This window comes from Schistocerca cancellata, chromosome 8 (assembly GCF_023864275.1).
Source record: "Schistocerca cancellata isolate TAMUIC-IGC-003103 chromosome 8, iqSchCanc2.1, whole genome shotgun sequence".
Lineage (NCBI taxonomy): Eukaryota > Metazoa > Arthropoda > Insecta > Orthoptera > Acrididae > Schistocerca > Schistocerca cancellata.
The window spans coordinates 348,123,572-348,149,654 of NC_064633.1; the positions used below are offsets into that span (position 1 = coordinate 348,123,572).

At 40.9% G+C, this 26,083-nt stretch overlaps 1 protein-coding gene across 1 annotated transcript in view; it reads left to right on the plus strand.

The window, feature by feature from the left end:
* LOC126095570 (uncharacterized) overlaps nucleotides 1-23,820 on the plus strand; it is a 45,470-nt gene extending 21,650 nt beyond the window's left edge. Inside the window, exons 4-5 of the mRNA XM_049910347.1 lie at nucleotides 19,410-19,525; nucleotides 23,715-23,820. Coding sequence (XP_049766304.1) covers nucleotides 19,410-19,525; nucleotides 23,715-23,820 — 222 coding nt within the window. The remainder of the gene's footprint in view (nucleotides 1-19,409; nucleotides 19,526-23,714) is intronic.
* Nucleotides 23,821-26,083: the final 2,263 nt, after the last annotated feature.

Genomic DNA, 26,083 nt, shown 5'->3' on the forward strand with positions numbered 1-26,083 from the left:
AGCATCTCCCAGCCCATAAATACAAAAACCGAGTTATTGCATATGACCAACCTTCATCTATTAAAAGTAACCAAATTACGATACTGGCACCATACGCTTGCTTCGTAGCTCTGCATGCTACGTTTGTTCCCATTGTAAAGGAGTGTTAGAAGCTGCAGTTGTTACCTGTTGCACATAGGGCTAGAAAGTCGCATTTTTGATCACTACAGAGAATATATTCGTTTCTTCCATTGTACAGGGTAAATCAGAACTCCAGTGTTGAACTTTCAGAGGTTCTTCAAGGGTACCTTTTGGGTGTTTTGCTATAAGTGACCCACGGCCTCCATCGGCTCGTTACAGAGTTACTGCATTTCCTTTGACAATAGATTGTCCGTGGTAGTTCTCTTCCACTGCCATCTCGCTACCAGACTTCACACCAATAGACTTCTTCTCGGGGCACGTGAAAAGCCTAGCTTGCGAGAGTTCTGTCGATGTTCGCACGAAGGTGGTTGCTTGGATTTTCGCAGCAGTGAATTTTCCAATTCTTGAGCGTGTAAAACAGTCGATGGTGCATCGATGTACACTCAGTGTGGTCATGGTGAATGAAACTCTTAGCAAAACCTGTAAGGGAACCGTTTTGAATTTGTTACGTGCTGTACTCCCACAGCGACAGAACAGACTGAACAAAATGTGGTAAAAGTGTACTTGTTTCGTCTGAAGGTTGTTGCATTACTGGGTGTTGTGTATTACACGTTTTGGTCGTTGCATATTGCAGACTTCTTCACTGTTGTGAAGGAATTTCCGCAGAAGCAAGGGTGACTGCAGTACGACACCGAACGAACCATAATTTCATCCTTATTCTGTAACGAGCCGTCAGGGAATGTGGGTTCCTTACACCAAAATACTCAGAAGGTATCCCTGAAAATCCTCTGAAGTTGGTCGGTGGAGTTCTCGATCACCTTATTTATATTCACATTTGTAACAGTTTTCAGAAATTCTTTGAACAAACAATGTACCTCCTTATACCGGAAAAGGGAGTGGAGGGGGGAGGGGGGAAGAGGGAACATGTCTCATTCACAAAAACCGAATTAGCTGTTAGTAGTCTAAGGCAAGGGTGCTAGATACGTTACTGCCTATATTTTATTTGAATGACTCAGACTGTGATACCAGCTGCAACATCAAACTTCGCGAAGGTGACGCGGTTATTTAAAATTTAAATCTTATAGATTATATGCAGACACCAGATTTATAAAAATAAAATCATCATGATCAAACTGGCTCTAGAGTTATGTAATCTGCCCACTTCATGACTCGCAGAGCTACTGCAGTCCTTGGACAAAGAATTAACGCCACATTCACTAAATAAATCGTATCTCAAATGTTCTTGGATGTAATGACGCATGGGACCCTGTAATGAGTTAGTCTCAAAATTTCACTCGTGGTTAAGGAAGGCAGAACGCTTCTGTTATTGGTTGGTTGCCGTAGGTTGTCTATGATAGGTACTGTTTGTTCCTCATTGAATATTAAGCTCGAAATACTCTATTTTATTTGCTTCGTATTGTAGAATAAACACGGGGCGAGAGGAACTTTCACGTATTTTAGAAATAACATTTCATTAAAAACTGTAATCGTAGGTACTCTTTCTACAGAACAATACATGGGAGCTTATACTTGTTAAGTAAATATAAATGTCATGTAACATTGTCAGACATTGACACAGAGTTAAATTTTCTAAACAGGAAAGTCTTCCTGTACTCCCGTCGACTGATCGTGAAGCGTGAGTGCAGACTTCTACCTGTGATTGTTTAGTGTAGGTAACGGTGTTAGAGTTTGTAGAGTGCAATACTTACGTTACACTGTTGATCGAATAGGATGGAGAGGTCGAGTCTGGGGCCACGTGCTACGAGACGGATTACCCTCAACAGTATCACATTCCCTCACTTTGAGACAGTTTGATAGTATAGTTTTTAATAATTACAGTTTACAGGAAATTTTCAGAATTTTATGGCGTTAATTGAAATATTACTATCTTCACTCTCTGACAAGATGTCTTTATTTGAACACTTCGATGACTTTAGAGTCATCGAGAACGATATAACGTCCTTCTTGTAACAAGTGCGTCTCTGGTTCCTTTTGTCCATCTTCACGTCATCATTTATCGCACACAACTCCACCACTATATGCTTTCTCGCTACACCAGTAAGCAGTTTATTTCACTACTTTTCAACTACACAAGCTACGTCACATATAACCACAACGAACTCAGCATCATGTTAAGGCTATGCAATAGCACAAATACTTTAATTCTTATCATATCAAGTACCCTAACACATGATTCGTTGCGAGTTTATATTCAGTATAAGTAGAACAAAGGAAACAGGTTTGTAATTAACAGTAGCAAACATTCAATATTATTCTGAAACAATTTTTCATTACTTTTCTCTCCATAGTTTTTGCACCTTGTACAAACTTTTACTACTTAAGGTAGTTAGCATCATAAATTTCTATAGTTAGTGATTCTGTTGAATTCGTATACATCTATGAATCGTGAAGCTCCATTATTTTTACTATATATTAATCTTGCTACATTTTATGGTCTGTGATTATGTCTCTATTCTTAATTGCTTGAGAAATAACTGAAATTATTTAGCTATCTGTAACGTCTAATTAATTTCATTTAGAGAATATATCTCTACGTTATTCGATAGAGCGTAAGAAGTGTGATTCATTGGAACCTTATTCGCCATTCTATTCATTTCAGATGGATTATATAGGTTTTCCTCAGACTTCAAGAAGAGTGTAAGAATTACTATTCCAAAGAAAGCAGATGCTGACAAGTTTGAGTATTACCGAGCTATTAGTTCAGTAAGTCATGGCTGCAAAATACTAACATGAATTCTTTACAGAAGAACGGAAAAAATAGTAGAAGCCGAACTCGGGGAAGATCAGTCTGGATTCCGGAGAAATGTACGAGCACACTAGGCAATATTTACCCTACGACTTCTCTTACTAAGTAGGCTTAGGAAAGGCAAACCTACGTTTGTAGCATTTGTAGGCTTAGGGAAATCTTTTGACAGTGCTGACTGGAATACATTCTTCGAAATTCTGAAGGTAGCAGGGGTCAAATACAGGAAGCGAAAAGCTATTTGCAACTTGTAAAGTAACCGGTGTCAGTTATAATAATCGAGGGGCATTAAAGGAAATAGTGATGGAGAATGGAGTGAGACAGGGTTGTTATCTATCCCCGATGTCGTTCAATATGTACACTGAGCAAGAAGTAAAGGAAAAAAGTGGTGATGATCCTGTAATTCTGTCATCTGTCAGAGACAGTAACAAAATTGGAAGAGCAGTTGAATAGAATGGACAGTGACTTTAAAGGAGGATATAAGATGAACATTAAAAAAAGCATAACTAGAGTAATGGAATGTTGTTGTTATTGCGGTCTTCAGTCCTGAGACTGGTTTGATGCAGCTCTCCATGCTACTCTATCCTGTGCAAGCTTCTTCATCTCCCAGTACTTACCGCAACCTACATACTTCTGAATCTGCTTAGTGTATTCATCTCTTGGTCTCCCTCCATGATTGAATGGAATGTAGCAGAACTAAATCAGGTGATGGCGAAGGAATTATGTTAGGAAATGAAACACTACAAGTACCAGATGGGTTTGGCTATTTCGGCAGCAAAATAACTGATGATGGCTAAAGTAGAGGGGAGGGTAAAATGTAGAATGGCAATGGCAAGGAAAGCATTTCAGATGAAGAAACGTTAGTTAGCGACGAATGTATATATAAATGTTAGGAAGTATTTTCTGAAGATGGAATGTAGCTTTTTATGGAAGTAAAACGTGGACGATAAACAGTTCAGACAATAATAAACTAGAATTTTTCGGAATGTGGTGCTACAGAAGAACTGAATATTAGATAGATCGATCATGTCACTAACGAGAAGATACTGCGTATATTGAGGGAGAAAAAATCAATGGTACAGCTTGGTCAAAAGTAGGTATTGGTTGAAAGAACATTTTTCCAAGACACCAAGAGATCACCAGTTTAGTACTGTAAGGAAGTGCTGGAGAAAAATTGTAGAGGGAGACTAAGAGATGAATTCAGTAAGCATGTTCAAAAGCATTTAGGTTGCAGTAGTTATTCGGAGATGAAGAGGCTTGGAAAGGATAGAGTAGCATGGAGAGCAGTATCAAGCCAGTGTTTAGACTGAAGATCACAAGAGAAACATTGATTTCCTAAAAAATCATATGCTTATGTATTTTAAACCATGGATATTTTCTATGGATTACGTAGGATCCGTTAACCGTTTACGTCAGAAATTTCATATAAAAAGGTGTTCTTCATTTTCATCGCAGCTCATCTGTTACTGATGATGATAATTCTTTATAACTTTCATATTCCTCCTCCATTTCCAGTGTTCATTACAATGATTTCGCGAAGTGTTGGGCCATATTCATAGCACGACCAGCTCTTTACCTGACTGAACTACCTGCTCCCCAGATATCTCTCTGGCTCCCACTGTCCCAGAAACTTGATGATTTTAGTCACTACTGCATTTGTTCTTCGAATCACTGATTCCAATATTTTTGTTCAATATTACATTACAACAGTGTTAGTGAACGAAAACGAAAACTTGATATCCTTTTTAACTGTAAACTGTTTCCTTGTTGGCGATTTGACTGAACTGTACGTTTTGTATGGATTACCTATACGTACAAGACACCAGTGAAACAGAAATTGATACTAGGAGATGTTTTAAGGGTCAAAATAATATTCCATAGTATGTACAAAAGTCGGCCGTTGTGGCCGAGAGGTTCTAGGCGCTTCAGTCCGGAACCGCGCTGCTGTTACGGTCGTAGGTTTGAATCCTGCCTCGGGCATGGATGTGCGTGATGTTCTTAGCTTAGTCAGGTTTAAGTAGTTCTAAGTCTAGGGGACTGATGACCTCAGATGTTAAGTCCCATAGTGCTTCGAGCCATCTGAATCATTTTAACCGTAAAAAAAACACTTGTAAACTGTGTATGCAGGGTGATTCACGAAAATATGCAAATATTTTAATATGTTATTCTACAAGTAAAACTAAAGAAAAAAGTTTATATAGGTCCGCAGATGTTTAGTTACGGAGTTAGGGCTATTAAAAGATTTTGCCTGAAATTTTGCAACTTCGCTAATATGAAGCTATCGAAAAACTGTAAGAGGTCAAAGTAAAGCACAATTTCCATTTATTTTGTTATTATTGATCTGGTGAATCTAATAAAACATGTTCCAGACGTGTATCTGCAGTTGTTTTCCAGAAAGTTTGTTAACTGCAGCCGTAGCATTACCATCACATCTGCCATAAATAAAGACCATATTGGCGTATTCCTCTATCGTAAATTTGAAAGGCATCCCTATTTCATAAATAATCTGCAAACTACAACAGTTACTTTGTGGTTTCACTTACATACAAGTTTGTTATTATGTTCTTTAACTGGACAATACGGAACACTAACTCATTTCAAGGCTAGGAAACGAATGAAACAACTCAGTAATGGTTTCGAGCACTGACGTAAACGTTTCTACATTCTTAATGGAAAGTAAACAAATTTACTTGTATAATAATCTTTGCTTCTCTGGATGTTCTGGAAAACTACTGCAGATACACAACTGGGACATGTTTTATTAGATTCACCAGACCAATAACAACAAAATAAATGGAGATCGTATTTCATTTTAACCTCGTACAGTTTTGCAATGGCTTCAGATAAGCGAAGTTGCAAAATTTCGGGCAAAACCTTTTATTAGCCATAGCTCCGTAACTAAACATTCGCGGACCTATGTTTATCTGAACTTTTTTCTTTAGTTTTACTTGTAGAATAACATAAAATATTTGCGCATCAACGTGAATCACCCATATAACGAATACATTCGTTATTCTAGAACACCACTTATGACAAGAAGTATGAATTAACAGACTCTGGGAAAAGGTTTGTAGAATTGTTACAGTATCTTAGTATAGAATGTAACGGCAGAATTGAATAGGTTTGGCGTTTGGAGACTTATCGAAAGAGGTGTTGTTAAATTACGATGTTATAAAAGGCAAGATTCGTTTCGCCGAATCAGTGAATTACAAATTATTGATTTATTACGACTTAGCCATAAACAGAATGAGCGATAATTTTGATGCTAGGAAGAAAACCATATGGCCCACTATGAAATGATATAAAAACTTTCCTGCTAACTTTGCGTCACTGTTCCTGATAGCTGGTGTTGAAAACAAGAGGCATATACACTCCTGGAAATGGAAAAAAAAAAAACACATTGACACCGGTGTGTCAGACCCACCATACTTGCTCCGGACACTGCGAGAGGGCTGTACAAGCAATGATCACACGCACGGCACAGCGGACACACCAGGAACCGCGGTGTTGGCCGTCGAATGGCGCTAGCTGCGCAGCATTTGTGCACCGCCGCCGTCAGTGTCAGCCAGTTTGCCGTGGCATACGGAGCTCCATCGCAGTCTTTAACACTGGTAGCATGCCGCGACAGCGTGGACGTGAACCGTATGTGCAGTTGATGGACTTTGAGCGAGGGCGTATAGTGGGCATGCGGGAGGCCAGGTGGACGTACCGCCGAATTGCTCAACACGTGGGGCGTGAGGTCTCCACAGTACATCGATGTTGTCGCCAGTGGTCGGCGGAAGGTGCACGTGCCCGTCGACCTGGGACCGGACCGCAGCGACGCACGGATGCACGCCAAGACCGTAGGATCCTACGCAGTGCCGTAGGGGACCGCACCGCCACTTCCCAGCAAATTAGGGACACTGTTGCTCCTGGGGAATCGGCGAGGAACATTCGCAACCGTCTCCATGAAGCTGGGCTACGGTCCCGCACACCGTTAGGCCGTCTTCCGTTCACGCCCCAACATCGTGCAGCCCGCCTCCAGTGGTGTCGCGACAGGCGTGAATGGAGGGACGAATGGAGACGTGTCGTCTTCAGCGATGAGAGTCGCTTCTGCCTTGGTGCCAATGATGGTCGTATGCGTGTTTGGCGCCATGCAGGTGAGCGCCACAATCAGGACTGCATACGACCGAGGCACACAGGGCCAACACTCGGCATCATGGTGTGGGGAGCGATCTCCTACACTGGCCGTACACCACTGGTGATCGTCGAGGGGACACTGAATAGTGCACGGTACATCCAAACCGTCATCGAACCCATCGTTCTACCATTCCTAGACCGGCAAGGGCTCTTGCTGTTCCAACAGGACAATGCACGATGCATGTATCCCGTGCCACCCAACGTGCTCTAGAAGGTGTAAGTCAACTACCCTGGCCAGCAAGATCTCCGGATCTGTCCCCCATTGAGCATGTTTGGGACTGGATGAAGCGTCGTCTCACGCGGTCTGCACGTCCAGCACGAACGCTGGTCCAACTGAGGCGCCAGGTGGAAATGGCATGGCAAGCCGTTCCACAGGACTACATCCAGCATCTCTACGATCGTCTCCATGGGAGAATAGCAGCCTGCATTGCTGCGAAAGGTGGATATACACTGTACTAGTGCCGACATTGTGCATGCTCTGTTGCCTGTGTCTATGTGCCTGTGGTTCTGTCAGTGTGATCATGTGATGTATCTGACCCCAGGAATGTGTTAATAAAGTTTCCCCTTCCTGGGACAATGAATTCACGGTGTTCTTATTTCAATTTCCAGGAGTGTATATGAGCAAAAACCATTAATTCCTCGGATGTGTTACAGAAGCTATGAAACCAGCATACAGCTAGTTGAGAAATTCGAAATTCCCTTAGAAATACTTTCACAATTAAACTCAAAGGCAAAGTGAAGTCCAATTCAGTAATCAGAATCACAGCGAATAATATGGATTTTCACGGCATAAACCACAAAATATTAGTGTTTGGGACACGATTTAATGTCTTACTTAAGGCCTTGAACTGAAGTACTGACAATGCATGTTACAACTGTAACAACGACATATTATTCTGCCCACGTCTCCTCCATTCCCCTAAACTGAAAGAGAGTGGAAAACTGCAATTTAAGTGGTAACTATAACATTCGTAATGTATGGAAATAAAAGAACGTAAAAAGATGCTTGTGATCGGGACTTTTCTGCATACTTGAGATAATAGTTGTGTAGTGTACTTTAAAACTACTGGACTTTAAAATCACTTTTTTCTAATAAGATTTACTTTCCAAAGAAGAGGATGCAGGACACAGGAAACTAAATATCCCATACCTTTTACCATACATACATAACAAGTTGTGAATGTAGAAGCTACGTAAGAGCGTTTATAGGTGAATGCATGAAGATAAATATCTATTATTTTTAACAAACTGCACTATAATTAAATTTTAACATAATTCAAGTTCTAATGAAAATAAATAATATATGTTTCTGTAATTGTTACTAAAATGCTACAGAATAAGAAAACATGTTCGTGAGTGTGTCTGTTACGACAGTATTTACTATTTATTCACTGGAAAAGCACTCCTCTAAATGGAAGATGAATTTACCGTCAAGTGACTTAGCTTCTTGTAAACAATTGCTTAAGTAACTAGGCACACTAGCAGCTTTATGATAAGCTTACCCCCTCACGATATTTACCGTTAGCCGCTATTTAGGATTTGAAGCTCACCATAGAGCTCATAAATATTATACCAGGCATACAACTCACTTGCATTATTCGTGTCTCAAAGGTTTTTTTTTAAAAGCAATTTTTGCAGTAAAAATAGTGCGTTAACTTCTCACGAAATGGTTTACTTTTGATGCATAGTACTGCAGATACAAAATATTCCTGCAGCAGCTCTCATAATTTGTGGAAAATACACTCCTGGAAATGGAAAAAACAACACATTGACACCGGTGTGTCAGACCCACCATACTTGCTCCGGACACTGCGAGAGGGCTGTACAAGCAATGATCACACGCACGGCACAGCGGACACACCAGGAACCGCGGTGTTGGCCGCCGAATGGCGCTAGCTGCGCAGCATTTGTGCACCGCCGCCGTCAGTGTCAGCCAGTTTGCCGTGGCATACGGAGCTCCATCGCAGTCTTTAACACTGGTAGCATGCCGCGACAGCGTGGACGTGAACCGTATGTGCCGTTGACGGACTTTGAGCGAGGGCGTATAGTGGGCATGCGGGAGGCCGGGTGGACGTACCGCCGAATTGCTCAACACGTGGGGCGTGAGGTCTCTACAGTACATCGATGTTGTCGCCAGTGGTCGGCGGAAGGTGCACATGCCCGTCGACCTGGGACCGGACCGCAGCGACGCACGGATGCACGCCAAGACCGTAGGATCCTACGCAGTGCCGTAGGGGACCGCACCGCCACTTCCCAGCAAATTAGGGACACTGTTGCTCCTGGTGTATCGGCGAGGACCATTCGCAACCGTCTCCATGAAGCTGGGCTACGGTCCCGCACACCGTTAGGCCGTCTTCCGCTCACGCCCCAACATCGTGCAGCCCGCCTCCAGTGGTGTCGCGACAGGCGTGAATGGAGGGACGAATGGAGACGTGTCGTCTTCAGCGATGAGAGTCGCTTCTGCCTTGGTGCCAATGATGGTCGTATGCGTGTCTGGCGCCGTGCAGGTGAGCGCCACAATCAGGACTGCATACGACCAAGGCACACAGGGCCAACACCCGGCATCATGGTGTGGGGAGCGATCTCCTGCAATGGCCGTACACCACTGGTGATCGTCAAGGGGACACTGAATAGTGCACGGTACATCCAAACCGTCATCGAACCCATCGTTCTACCATTCCTAGACCGGCAAGGGAACTTGCTGTTCCAACAGGACAATGCACGATGCATGTATCCCGTGCCACCCAACGTGCTCTAGAAGGTGTAAGTCAACTACCCTGGCCAGCAAGATCTCCGGATCTGTCCCCCATTGAGCATGTTTGGGACTGGATGAAGCGTCGTCTCACGCGGTCTGCACGTCCAGCACGAACGCTGGTCCAACTGAGGCGCCAGGTGGAAATGGCATGGCAAGCCGTTCCACAGGACTACATCCAGCATCTCTACGATCGTCTCCATGGGAGAATAGCAGCCTGCATTGCTGCGAAAGGTGGATATAGACTGTACTAGTGCCGACATTGTGCATGCTCTGTTGCCTGTGTCTATGTGCCTGTGGTTCTGTCAGTGTGATCATGTGATGTGTCTGACCCCAGGAATGTGTCAATAAAGTTTCCCCTTCCTGGGACAATGAATTCACGGTGTTCTTATTTCAATTTCCAGGAGTGTAGATTCTCAGCCACAGTTAAATCATAGTTTTTATTTGTTACATAACGTTTAATGAGCACATTCCTTCATTTATTAAACAATTTAATTTTATTCTCAACAATTTGCCTGTGCTATTTGTGCAGTGGCTCAACTTCACAATATGACTCAAAGCGTGATCTCATAGTTCGTTACGTGACTGGTCATAATTTAAGCATAACGGAAGTGCGTTTTATTTGCGTGGGATTCGTATAAGGATAAAATATAAAGGTGCACTAGGAGTGCACAAAAAGGATGGACAAGAATGAAAACAGATTTGTATGAGTCTGGTGAAAATAGCACAGAAATGATGAGAAAAGTGGACTGGAAGAACTTTAAAGAAAGAGGCTTATTAGTACCTCACTAAAGCCCGCTGTTAAGGCTTAAGAAAACAATTTTCAGTGGTAAATCCTCGAAATCTCCACAACGCTACACAAAACACTCCTTAATGGATCGTAAAGATAAGAGTATGCTAATAATAGTTCCTAAGGGGATATACAAGAAGCTGATGGTCCACCCTCTCATCAGTGAAAGGACTGCAAAGGAAATATGCGCCTCAATTAAGGAGACTGTCTCTTCCATTCAGAGCCTCGATTTACCGATTTCAAGAAATAATTTAAGAGCTTTTGCAGTTATAGCGATATAGCGAAGGGTTGATATTCACTGAGTGAAAGTTTTATGCAACCTCAAACATCGTAGTCACGTTCTAGTATACTATACTATAGTTTGCAAAATGATTACATGTCTAACTACAGCAAACAACAGTACACTGTTATTGGTATTCCGTGCAGAATATCGCTACAGAGTAAGCTGAACTACCTCAAGAATGTGTGACATATATAAGGTGTTTAAAAAATGACTTATTTAGCTGTTGTTGATAGTATCATGTTTATTAAGATGCATATATTACAAGGCGTCTTACCTTTAAACGAAATACAACAGGTAGGAACAATTATATCATACATACTGGAAACAGTAGAACAAAACAAACACAGAAAATTCAGTTTATTATAGTCCATAAAAACTAGAACAATAAGGATAAAAAAATGGGTGTCGACAAAGTCACGTTTTCATTTCAAAAAACCATAACCTGGAAACTACTAGAGATAGAGCATCGTAGTTTGCTGGAAAACATGTAATTGCCCTCAGAGATTTTTTTATTTTTATGTCAGAATTTTACTGTATGACCCATCAACGAGCATAGAACACGAATACGACATTGGAGTTGTGCCCGTCTACTGGTAAGCATTGCAGCAGTAGTAATTCTGACTGCTGCAATGAAACGTGCACGATGCGTGGCAGTGTCATTGCCTGACGTTGTGTAGACGCGATCTTTGACACAAATTGGCAAGGGAAGTCGAAGGGCGTGACACCGGTAGAACGCGTGGGCCATGCGATGGGAACAACAAGGCCAATCCACCTTTCAGGAAATACGTGCATGGCCATCTTTTCACAGATGGCTGCGGGTCCTCAACTGTTCAGTACTTGTCGGTAGGTAAAGTTTGAAGTGATCGCTGTCTCAGAAATCTACGGATACCAGTCACAGAATGCTGGCCCCTATTTTGACTCGACCAAAGGTGGGAATCTCCCTACATGTCGGTCAAAGGGCCTGAAGATGGCGTCGTATATGGCCGAAACTGGTAGCCAAATAAAATAACGATTTGGAAATTTAGACGGCTGAAAGTTGTTTCATGTGACACTCTTTCAGGAAATATATCGTTCAGGACATCCCGCAGGTTCAAACTGCAATGCGGTGGTGCACTACTATGCTAAAAGACGATGTATGGCTGCAGCTCTTAGATCTGTGGCAGCAGAAACGGTTTCAACATAGCCAGGTAAACATTTCCCGTTATATCATTCAAAGCACTCGAGGCAAATGCGGCGATGGTTCTTTTGAAAGGACACAAACTATTTCCTTCCAAATTCTTCCAACATTCTGTGCTTCCACTCCGATGTCGACGGGACGTTAAATCTTAATCTTCCTTATATTTTGTTCGCGTATGGTATGTGGTTTTCGGAGCCCCAAATTTTAATGTTGTGGCGATTCACATTTTCAGAAATGTGAAATGCTGCTGCACCTGCAAACAGAATTTTTTGAGGTAGTCATTGTTAGAATCCATGGTGATCAATGTGGAACACGTGAATGTATAACGCAGAGGACGATCGTTTGGGTAAACAAGTTGACTATACGCAAAAAACGTAGCCACCTATGTAACATTTTATCGACAATTGATCTTGCTATTTGCAATTCACGTGACGTACAACGACCTGACTTCTTTAGGGAGCGCTGAAATGGAGCTTACATGTGACTGAGACGCTGGGTGACGTCCACTTCGAGAAACATATGTCTTGCAGCCAGTCACTTCGAAGCTTCTGAAACACGTTATATGCCCTCTCGTATTGGTGTTGACAATTCTGTAGTACCTTTGGCGCAAGTTAGGATTCTGCATACCAGATGACACACTGCACCTTCTCCCGATCTGCCGCCATTTGATGCACTGTAAGTCCAGCCTGCAAGGGGAAAAAAGGAAAGAGAAAACTTTCTATGAGGTGCTAAATGTTTTACAGCAAACCACCATTTTTACTATCTCTAATAGTTTCCAAGTTACGATTTTCTGAAGTGATACTGGGACGTCATGGATACTGTGCCTGGTACAGGCAGATATATTTAAACCGACGCAACTGGCGACAGTAGACATGAGAAGAGGAGGAGGTGGAGAGTAAGACTAATGTGGTGGAACACAAAAAATAGAGAGGTGGACAAAATCTGGCTTGATTGATAGCGAAACGAAGAGTGTCTTTAATGTTTGATGAAAAACTTGTAGATGACGAAAGGAAATGCTTCAGACTTTACTTAAATGCAACGGGTAATTTAAATGTGCGCAGATTGCAGAACAGCTTGTTTTGGAGGAGGGCAGCAGCAACAGAGAAGGAGCTAGCGGACGTTTCTGTCTTCTGGATGAGCACTGGTAGGATACTAAGTAATTGAGGCTTGTGTTTTGGTGAGTTGACAGACATTTCATCTCTTACGCGAGATACTGGGTTGCTTGCACACAGAATAGATACAACGTACGGCATCTGTGTAACGTGTCTGTCCACAGCCATCGTATCTTGGGATAGGAAGTAATGACATGGTCAAATAAGCGCGTGTCGCAGGTGTAACACACACAGGCATTCATAGACAGTTTTATCCATCTAGGTTTTTCACTTCTCGTGATGTTATGGGTTACATAACAATAGTGGAGCACAGCAGAATGAGTGATTGCACAATTTTACAGTTCTCATCCTGTAACACTACTGGAGGGCATAGAGACAAGTGTAAGGTTTCTCTCATATATGTGGCACAGTATTTTATGCCTACCTCCTGAACCGGTTTTCCTTGTTGTGCTGGGATAATTTTCTGGATTTGTTTGGCTACAAAAATTTTATAAAACTATCTGGTCCCAGATATCACTGCAATAATTATAGCAATTATTTCACCACTCATTTTATGAGACTAAATTTAGATAACCATTAGCAACACTATGATGACGCAGCTCTTCAGTAATCACTGTTGTCTGTCGCCTGATGGTCATTCAGTCAGTTGAAAAATCTAGCTTCATCGGCGGCTGGTACCATTCGAAGTATTTTGAATCGTGGAAACGGACTATTTAGCTGAGCTGATCTCTTCAATGAAGCATCATTGTGTAATAAGTGTTAATGCGCTGCCAGCTTAAGTTGCGTAGTGTATCTGCTAATATATTCCCAGTACAGATGATTCCATACGCACTACTCTAGTATCCAATATCTAAAGACCATTTTACATTGATCTCAGTGTTCTCTGTTTTTTATTTCAGTTAATAAACGGATCTTATTCATTCTACGCGCTTCTGCGACAGATGAGAGGCCACTAAGAGGAACAGAACACGCAACTTACCATCAGACGACGCAGATAAACACCGACCAGTCTGCAACGGAGATATCTGCTGGCTGGACATCACATATAGTTTACATATCACACCATCTCCTTTCTTTTCTTAAGATGACTTATTTCTTAACTGACACCTTAGGAAACTTAGAACTGCACGTTTCTTGTCCTAATTTCACAAATTTTTGGTTCCACCCCAACTAAAACAAATTAAGTATACTCGAAATTTCGTAGTCTAACCATGCAGCAGTAGCCAATATATCTCCTAATGAACTACATACTATTTTGACGCCATACGTGCTATATTGTTAAATGACGGAAAAAGATTATGTCCCGTCGATGACGAGGTCATGAGAGACGGAACAGATGCTAGGATAGGACAAGGACATGGACGCAAAGTAGTGTCATTTTGAAAGCAAGCTTCTGGCATCGACCTTCATCGATTTAAAAAATCCGCAGGAAACATAAACGAGGATTTCAGATGGGGATTTGGGCTCCACCCCTGCACGCTGAGGATGAAACTAGATTTAAGAGATTTAGTGGATGGAAGTTATCTCCGTGCTCACTGACTCTCGTTTATGTCAATGTTCCGTATAGAGATGTGGGTGCACTAACTGCTGTCTCCCAGTATAGCCATTCCTTCATTAGATTTGTCTAAAGTAATATACTTTTCTTTCAAATCAAAAGCTCAATTCAGTAGATGAAAATTGCGGATTGGAAGAGTCTTAAAAGCGAGTTAAAGTCACACGCGTTGGTCGATAAAAATGCCCTTTATTTAGAAGCACCAACATATATAAAGTACAGCTAGTAATAAAAAGTTTTGTTAGAAATAAACTCCAGGATTTATTTGTCTCCCTGTCCTTCCACTCTTCTGATAAACTTCTCAGTAGAACCAAATTATGTAGATATTATTAACTATATGTCATAACACGAATGATGAAATGAAAATATGAATGAAACATATGACTGTTTACCACATCAGGGAGAATCATTATGATTAGATATGAGGAGGAATATTAGCTAATCGCCATTTTTATAAATGTGTGTTACGTATTTTGATTTTTCTAATCTTCAACATCCTGAATGATCTCCTCATTATGCGTCTCCGTAATGAGAGCTTAAAGGGTGCTGAGCTACCCGTGGAACTTTTTTCGGAAAGAGTGTCTACTTTTCAGTCAAATGACTAAACATTTTCTCCTAAATTGAACGTTAAAACAATTAAAACTTCATAGCTCTCGAAAACTCCGACTGCTACAGATTCATTTCGCAGGTGTGTCGTTTGACTAGAGCGACAAAAGGAATATCGTTGGGTTGAAGAAAATTTCAAGCTACCAGTACTTTAGCTGGCCCTTTACAGTTTTATATTGATTTTATTTCTAAGTGACGAATAATCGAAGCTGTCAAATTTCGAGCATTCTTCATTTCTTTTTCTGTTATTAGTTGACAGTATTCCTCTGTTACTCCTCAGTTACTTGTAGGCTTACCGTCTCTGGTTTTCATATGCATATTGTGATGCCTAGATGTTTCACTACTTTGCTCTACACCATAAGAAAAGGAAATATTTGATTATATTCAGCTGTATCATCACTCTGCAACATGGTTCCAGCTAAACTGACGTATCGCAGCAACTGTGACAGCTGACTTCAGAGTTAACGCTGTGGTTCATACATAACGTCCGAGGGACGGAACTATTCATCGGTATTATTAGACTTTTTCGTGCAGTAGGTGAACGAAACATTGCAGAAAACCACCAGCGAATGAATCAGGTATTTCATAACATATCTGTGTCACACATTTACGTGCAATTCGGTGAATGATATATCCTTTAGCTCTCAGTTAGGCACTATATTACCGAATTTTGTTTTAAATTTATTAGGTAAAGTGTTTACGGAAAATGACAGCAATTTATTCAGAAACAACAGCGATAACAAGATGAGAGAAGTAAATGGTTTCAAACATCGCTTAAGTACTCGTCTGGAGTTATGATTTCATCATGACAGACGACACCAATGCGCCCCCATAGTGCGGGCAAGCTAAATAGAAGCGAAGGTTTAAATACACCTGATGGAAGATATTTTCATTAATAGCATTTGTCTAGCACTGAGATGTATAGTTCCTCAGTTCCTGACCACAATTTACAACAGCAGAGGGTCCGGTGAGAGAGAGAGAGGGGGGGGGGGGGCGGTCGGGTGAAGGGAGGGAGAACGTGCGTACAAGACGAAATTAATTTTCCTCGGCGCTAGCTACCGCAGCTACCACGTCGTCGTTATACAAATTCGCAGGAAACTTGGAAGAATATGTACATCCTACAAGTAAGAGTACCCTGAAAATTTAGCAGTGGCTCTCCTCATGAAATTTTGGGTCACTGAGTTGAATCTATGATTTTAGTTAGCACTCCAAATTTTCAAGAGAACTTCATTACCATAAGTAAATTTCGTTGCATCTTTAACGAAAAATTAATACTTTCCTCATCTGTTCTGCGATGTCAACGAGTCTCAGTTGCTCGTCAGTTTCATGGGTTCTATGCGCAAAAATCAATTAGGTCTTGCCCAAGTTACGAAACACAAACTAGCAAATTATAACTACCTTTATACAGCGGAAATAATTAACTGAAACAAATTTACCTTTGATATGATCGAGGTGCACTACGAATCAATGAAACAAACTACACGGCACTGTTAAGCATTACTTTAAGTGAACTCAGTGAGTGCAAAATTAAACACGATGACATCATCTCCATGATTAATCGCAACAAGAGATTTTTAAAGTTTCGCAGTAATTAAAATCTATCGTACAGATTCCGGGAAAACTTTTAATTGCCGCCTGAAGCTCAACAGACGGGGTAAACGAACTTCCTGTACCAGTTAACGATGCTGTCACTCAGAGTCCGATGTATCCATCTTTATTGCTGTTGTTAGAGATCTACCATAATTTTAGCCCTGTTCAATACGGCTACTAATATTTTTCACACGATGAATTAATAGACAACATCTCTGTTATGATGCTGTAGGATAACCAAAATTATATTACCAGATTTGGAATGGGTTCACGTTAAGCCAATGGCAAATAAAGTTCATCTCACAAAACTGATGTTCAGAGAAACTAGCAGTATATATGATCACTTTAGACACTTTTGGATGGCTCCATGATTAGCTGCTGGCAGTCTTTACACATTTTATATTTTAAGTCCCATAATTGATTCTTCGATTCAGATAACGTTTCGACCTATAATAAGTGTGTTTTATTAACGTCTAAATATATTTGCTTTACTTTAATGATTAAGAATCAGTTATGAATTATTTTATCAACAGTGATAATTGTCTCAGGCACTACTGGCTTACATTCGTGAAATAAAAAAGAAAATCCTCTTCACAAACAAGTGTCGATTTTATTAACAAGCACGATTCATTTCTAGTCCCAAAGCAATTTTCTGGGGCTAAACATATTGTTTTGCATTGCTATTACATCGCCTCTCACATTGCTACCAGTACACAGGACGATACTTCTTATCTTATATTTGTGAATGGCCTTCTACTTAACATCCAAGAGGCAAAATTTGTACTTCTCGCAGAAGATACTACTGTCATAAATTTTTACTGTTGTTAGTTTTATAATAAATCCACCTGTAGAAAAAGAAACACAAGAGATTGTAGATGACATTTTCCAAACTTTGTAAAGCTGTTCTCAGACAATGGGCTGTCTCTAGTTTATGAAAAAAAACCACTATGTTCAGTTCTATACAATAAATAGAGTCGTACCAACAACTGATGTAGCACATGAGTAGGAGTCAGTATATAGAGTAGGATACCCCAAATTTTTGGGTGCAGATATTGATGATAACTTGAATTTGAAGAAATATATTACTGAGGTTCTTAAACAATTAATTTCAGCTATTATTGCTCTTTGTGTAATGCTAATATTGGAAGCAGACGAATCAATCTCCTGACATATTTTGCACATTTCCGCTAAACGATGTCTTATTGAATAGTTTTCTGGGGTAACTCACCACATAGAAAGAAAGTACTGATTGCAGAAAAGATAGCAGCAAGGATAATAAGTGGTGTTCACCCACGGAGGTCATTTCTTCAAGGTGCTAGGCATTGTAACTGTGCCGCCATAATACACGTATTCGTCAATGAAATTCGTCGTAAATAATCCAGTACAATTTGAAAAGAACACAGATGTCCATACCTACAACAGTAAAGGGGAAAAGTACCTTTTTCAACCGTTAATAAGGTTGTCAGTCGCAGAGAAACGAGTTCGCCGGCCGGAGTGGCCGTGCGGTTCTAGGCGCTACAGTCTGGAGCCGAGCGACCACTACGGTCGCAGGTTCGAATCCTGCCTCGGGCATGGATGTGTGTGATGTCCTTAGGTTAGTTAGGTTTAATTAGTTCTAAGTTCTAGGCGACTGATGACCTCAGAAGTTAAGTCGCATAGTGCTCAGAGCCATTTTTGAAACGAGTTCAGTATGCACTAACAAAAATTTTTATCATTTGCCCAACACCATAAAATGTGTTATAAGCATTTCTCCTGGACAACTAATTCTACTCCAATGACGAATTTCTATCTAAAAACTTGTTTTTACGTGTTGTTGCATGAGTAGCACCAAAAATATAATGTTTTCATTAACGTTAACACTAATCACGTACACATTTCCTGTAAACTGATTCGTTTCACATCATTTTGATAAAGAATGGTTCAAATTATCTGCGGAACATGTGACTAAGTAGCTAACTGTTTTAATGTGTATATGTCCAGTACTGTGGTAGGTAATTGCTGATGTCCTACTGGTCACGATTGCGCTTGTGCCATGTTAGTAGTGAAGAAGGATCTTACGAATTTCGATGCTAGGCTCTCTCAGAACTATCCTGGCATTTAATTCATAAAGTCGCACGGCAGTAGTACCTTTTGTTTGATCTTTCACTGGGGCTACTAGTAACTGAAATATGTGTGAGCGGAAGATGTCTTGAAACTAATGGTTTCACTGCAGGCTCTGTGAATTCTGTGCGTGGTATATTTATTATTGATTTACAATTATTCCTGACTACACCAGGCGTCGACAATATAGTGGTTTCCAACACACGCTTTGGGTACTTATTCGTATGCCAACCAACCTCTTCCTTTGCCTTTCCTGTAAATCTATGATTGTGCATGTAACACCACTTGGAGAGCAGGATCAAAACATGTACAGACCAGGTAAGACAGGCAAGATTTAACAGGCTGCAGCAGTGCTTATCCACACTGAGTGAACACAACCGGCAGGAAGGTCTTTGGTATCACCAGATCGGACACGCCTGTTATCCTTTCAGTTCATTAGAGGTACAGTACACGAGGGCTGCCACGGACGAGCTGGTGACAGGTGGGGACGGTGATGAGCAGTCAGGTGCAGTGATACACATAAGTAACGTTCCTGTATCGGTGGTCGGTGTATGAGTGGCTTTATAGTTCAAAGGGCTTGTGGCAGTGTATGTTGTGGTACAAACAGTCGTAATTTTGTCAGTTCACTGTGTTCGCCGCTGTCGTGAAGTAGTTGTTAATTGAGTGACTGCATATTGAATTCTTGTGACTGAACAGGTGGTTCGTTCCTCTGCATTAAGATTTCGTTTTGTAATTGCCTTATGTGACAGAACTATCAAATATATAATGATTTGTCATGTATACATTTTATACGAACTTATTCAGACAAAAGAGTGGGTGGCTTCATATTGTTTTTGATAGCCAGTGTGTTAGCTGTCAGATATCGGTTAGTAATGTACAGCAGAGTATAGTTAGAGGCTATATTATTATTGATGATGTATAAGTTAAGTACTCTTTACCACCGTAAGTGTTCTGTAGTCATTTATGATTATGGCAGAGTGCCAGACATTGTAAAGCGCATGTTGGTGTTTGTTGCGCCTTAGTATGGCCAGATTGAAGTTTTTATATATTTGACCTTGTTCTGTCAGAAGGGCATTTCATGCTTGGTTGTTTTAGACCTATTTAAATTCTTTCAGGCCACAGAAAACTATTATATTCCTTTTATTGTCGATGGTTAATGTTCTGTTATCAGAAATTTTTGATACTACGTTAAATAGCTGTTAAATTGTGTCTCATGTCTGCACAGCCTCTAACCCAAAGCACACTCCACCTACTTCCCACGATACATACAGATATTAATGGCTTGGTTCAAATGGCTCTGAGCACTATGGGACTTAACATCTTAGGTCATCAGTCCCCTAGAACTTAGAACTACTTAAACCTAACTAACCTAAGGACATCACACACATCCATGCCCAAGGCAGGATTCGAACCTGCGACCGTAGCAGTCCCGCAATTCCGGGCTGCAGTGCCTAGAACCGCACGGCCACCGCAGCCGGCAGATATTAATGAGTAACGTGAATTAAGCCCGCCTGGTTGGCCGTGCGCACAGCTTTCCAGGCGGGAAGGGGCCCCTGGTCCCCGGCACGAATCCGCCCGGCGGATTTGTGTCGAGGTCCGGTGAGCCGGCCAATCTGTGGATAGTTTTTAGGCGGTTTTCCATCTGCCTCGGGGAATGCGTGCAGGTTCTCCTTATTCCGCCTCAGCTACAATATGTCGGCGATTATTGCGCATAAGTTCTGCACGTATGCTACACCACCATTATTCTACCAAGCTAACATAGAGTTTACACTTGTCTGGTGTGAGACGTTCCCTGGTGGTTCCACCGGGGGCCAAACACCACAATAACCCTGGGTTCGGTGTGGATGGTGGAGGGGTGAAGTGGGGTTGCAGACCACTGCGGCTGCGGCGGGGACAGAGCATCTCTGTCGTTTCTAGGTCCCCGGTTCACATAACATAACATAACATAACATAAGGTGAATTAAGGCACAATGCGATGCACCGTGTTGCCAGGAAATGGTATTGGATACTGCTATAAAGTACCAAGCCTCAAAGGTTTTTTGTAGAATTCTCCAAATAGCAAAGGTTTGAAACACTAAACTCAGATGTTAACAAGTCATTTTGAAAGCCAGAAAGAGCGAGAAAATACGACAGTCCCTCGCTCTCACTGAGTGGGGGTAAGAGCAACGGTCAGTCATAACGATGTTGACGTGGCACGCGCAGCAGAAACGTGTGACAGGAGGCAGTGGCTGGCAGCCGACAGCGCGACCTCGCGTACATTCCATGTGCCCACCTCCATGATCCACTCCTGCTGACGATACGGTGCGACACAACACATCACAGACACAAAGCAAGCTAGATTACCAACTCTTTCGCAACGGATGGGTGCGCTTCTAAAACATCAGAACAAAATGGATGGCGGTAGGGACACAGTAGATTCTACATCACAGGGTGACATGGAATATAATATTAATACTGTTACAATTAAAATAGATGTCAGCAGTAATAAATTATTCAGTACAGATGTATTTTTACTCATGTGCATTATGGTAATGGAACTGCAGAGAACCATCTGATGTAAGAATACCACAAATGAAACTGTAACCAATTGAACTTCAGGTGAGTGATTCACTATCTAGTCCTACTGATGACGCTTGGGTAATGATCGAAGCAATTGGAAAGAAAGTGTCTTCTGAGGTCAAATCCGATGGGAAAATGCTTTGAAGTCGTCTGTAATTGAAACACTCGGCTGTTCAATGTCCTAATTGAAAAATCAAAATGCCAGTTTTTATTAAAGTAAGAAAAATTATAGTCTAAAGACTAACATTAAGACCGAACTTGTACTGTGAGAATCCATTTTTCAAATGAAGTTTCTAACTTGCAATCGAAAGCGGGAAGACATTGTGTTTGTTGTGTACCGAGTACAACTGAATGAGCATGTGAGTTCCACACTGAGAATCATTACCTCAAGGGTAGACTTGTAACTCAGCTCTCTATACGGTCTTTGCGAAAAGTGCCAAAGAATACGAGCTACAGCTTGCAAAAAGCAAATGAACATATTCATCACACCTTCGCCAGGCAGGTAGAGGTAAAGCAAATTGCACACGAAGATGTTTGAGAACTGCTTAGTATAAATACTTCTATCATGCAAGAACGGTGTACTAATTTTAGTAACCAATTCGGAGAGCCGAATTGTATGCTGAGTGCTGAGCAAAAACTGTGCACGTTTTCTTCAGACTGTACAGCTAGTGCATGATGATGTTATTGATGAGGGATTGGTCACAACGAATTAGGGAATTCAGTAGTTTCACAAAGTGTGGATCAGCAATCGTTGTTTGTGTCAGCAGAGGCAGTATTAATAAATGTTTCAAGTTCAATTACTCTGATTCACAAGAATATGTACACATGAAATTTTGGATCCAATAGTTTACAGTTGTGCTGCTGGCATCTCGATTGGCACTGGAACAGATTTCTTTTACAGTGGGACATCTGAAAGAGGATGCAGTGTGTTGGGAGAACGAAATTTCAAATACTTGTATGGATCTCAAAGAATTTCAAGGTATATTTCTAAAGGAATATTTGCTAGTGGAAACTGAGATGGAGTTGTTAGTTGATTCTTGGAGTGGAGAAAGATACCACTCAGATCACGGCACAGTGAAAGGTTGTTGCAAGTACTGGTGGAAACACATTAAATATGTTGATGTGGGAATGGACACACAAGAGTTTGCTACTGGTACTGAGTGAATGTTATTTTTCATGTTTGTTGAGATTTAATTTCAGTATAATTAGGAAAGTTAGGCCATATTTTAGAAACTGGTGGCATATCTGTGTGGATATGGCGTCAGCAGTGGCAATAGATAAGTGTGTATAATTTGTGGCCACAGTGGGTAGCCACATGCAGATTATAAGCAATGTAATGGAAGGCACTGTAACGTGGCCAAATATGGCATTCACTGTATTCCCCAAAGAGCCATTAAACTATATAGCATCTCAGAACAGGATTGCTCAAGTCAACAATTTCTGATGTCCCAACGTTTATGTCAAATATAAAAGATGAAAACTCAGGTTTCCAAGCAAATCGGAAAGAACTGCAGAATGGTGACGCTATGTTTGACGTTGGAGGCAGAGGGTGGAGGTGCAAGGATACGCAAGGATATGAGGAGCCTGTCCAATGTCCAGCTATCTCAACTCGTGGGGTGTTCCAGCAACCAAGCCATAGCAATGCCACAAGTGATATTAACGTGGAAAGGGAAAAAGCAGCTTGTGTGCAGTGCAGGGTGATTTCTCTGATAACAGTTCCAGACACCATGACACTCTCTTATAGATAAAAGAGGATGATCCTTTCAGCATGAACCAAACACAGCAGAAGTCAATGTTAGAACACCTAGTTGGCAGATATAGAGGCTGACTGATGAATCAGAATTTTGAACAATATGCGTTTACCTAAGGAACTTGACTTGGAATTTTATAAAGCTGATCAATGAAGGAACACAAAGGGACCTGGGGGAAGAGGTAGCATGTACAGAATTATATTCGACAGGAAATTTGAGTGTGGATTTTTCTTCAGGCTACATAATGGTCCTGCATTACTTTCAGATGCACATGAGGAGTGATGCAAAGTATTTCACACATGTGATCTGCCACTTGATGATAGAATGCTTAAAGAGCTCCTATATTTACACTTTATGAGGGTAAAAACTAAAATTTCAGCTGTAAGCTAAAGTCTGATGACAGGACAATGACTGATGAGTCATTATATGAAGATGATCTGGTGCCTACTGAAATTAACATCAGTTCCAACATAATGCCAGAGTAGGTGGTGTAGGTACAGAGATAGTAATGGACAATGGCTCAGAAATATCTGTAACTTCAGAAATCATTTCCAAGCAAACACGACATGGTGATAATGCTGGTGTCAGCTGTCAAATTTGTTGTAGCGATTGGGGATCAGGCTATAGCTATCAGGTAAGGAGTGCTGCTGTCTTTGCAGTTTAATAACATAATTATTGGACCGGTTACTGTAGGTATGATCTTGATTGCGATTTTTCTATATCACAATTTTTGTAAACTTGGGTCTCATGCCTGTTGTCTGAAGCTACAGGTAGGTGAAAAGAATCTGGTAATTCAGTTCATAAAACGAAAAACAAATGTTTGGGTACCCTAGTAGTTTAATATTTTGAAGAATAGGCGGAAGAACAAGCAATCAAAACGATATATTTATGTTGGCTTCAGGTCGAGAGATGAAAAGATCAAATAAGTATGAGTAGTCGGTGGATTTAAGCAAGGGTAATAATGAAAAGGCGTAGAGTGTTTCGCAGCTCTTGGAAACTGCATACTCGGGCAGATGTGCAGATTTGAACTGTGTACGACAATTCTTCTTTCTCTTGTTCTACTCTCTTCCACATTCTATTCTCTTCCTTTGTCGACAATATGCAGGGTTTTGATTTTATTGAAAGTAAGTTTGGTGGAAAAATAACAATGAGGCTTAAATATAGTTTCAGGCTGAATTTTCGTGTATGTAAGTATACACATAATGGGCCATAGGAAAAAAGTGACTGTAAGTTGTGGGCTGAATGAGAAAGTGGGCCATAAGAACTAAAGGGTAAGATAGAAAGAAAACTCGCGGTTATAAGCTGGCGAAAGAGTCCTAAACTGACCATTATATAATAATGTTGGAAGCGAACCACTTGAAGAGTTGGAAGATAGTTTTCAGTCTGTGACAAAAAACGACATAATGAAGTCAGGGAAGAATGTTACAAGTAATATTCATTGAACATTCTTTAATGTAATGCTGTCATCCTTTGTGTAAATGCTAAATATAGCGTAAGGAGTATAGGAAAGTGTGCTAAGCATTACTACCATAGTGGCAGAAACTTTAAATTTATGCCCTAAGAAAATGAATGGGCTACGCAGCCTCAGGCATTAGTGTTCGATTAAATCAGTTTGCTGTTTTTAAATTCAGTGGACTGAGCAGCGACGATTTCGAGAGTGAAACAGAAAATTTTAGTTTACGTATAACTAATTAGTAATGTTAGTTCCAAGTGTGAACCTGGGCTATGTGATATAAGTTAACTGAACATATTCAATCAAATCTTTTGAAATACCCAGGTTTAATGAGTCTTAGGCGCTTTCGCACACATGCCCCTGTTACCCTCATCCTCGACAGTGATAGACTATCTACGTAGTACATAGACCTTCCCAACAATCTACACGCTAGAAGTTATGCTTAATCAATTGGAAGCTGTAACAGTAGGTTTCTTAGTTCTTTTATTACAAAAAAGAAGCTTAATTAGTTACATACATGAACCACTATACCATCATTCGTGAGCCTCATTTTGCACATAGAAATAAAATATATTAAAAACACTTCCCATTATTACCATAATTAGGCTACTTAGATTCAGTCGGGACAATGCATGTGAAAAAATGGAAATTTGTGGTAAGATCTTCTGGGACCAATCTGTTGAGGTCATCGGTCCCTAAGCTTACACACTACTTAATCAGACTTAACTAACTTTCGCTAAGGACAACACACACACTCACGGCCGAGGGAGGACTCGAACCTCCGACGGGGGGGAGCCGCGCGGCAGTGCATGTGACAACAACAGGTAAGTCAAGTTGATTTTGTGGAATGCAGCGAAGAAAAAATTCGTATCTTAACTGATTACTGAGCATCAGAATTAACCGTTTTGGGCATGACATTGATTGATTGTGTAAATAATGGTACTTTAACACCTCAACAGGGATGGAAAGTAGCTATGATTGTAGATAAACAAAATTAATATTTAGATATAATTCAACAGATGGTCTGCTGTTCTTTACCATAACACTTGCTTTACTTGAACGGTGAATTGTATCTTTTAAGGTTACTCGTACACGGCTAGGAAATACGTACACGCAGTTCCACCGTTGCAGTCATTTAGATGTAGTACGCATGTTACTTTCTTTTTCGATTAATCAAAAAAACTAACTGTGCCCGTAATCATAGACGTTATTGCACTGGCGTGGACATCATTCCAGGTCATTGAGTTGTGATGGTGTGCTCATTCCAGCTTCTCATACAACACAGCTGCAAAAAT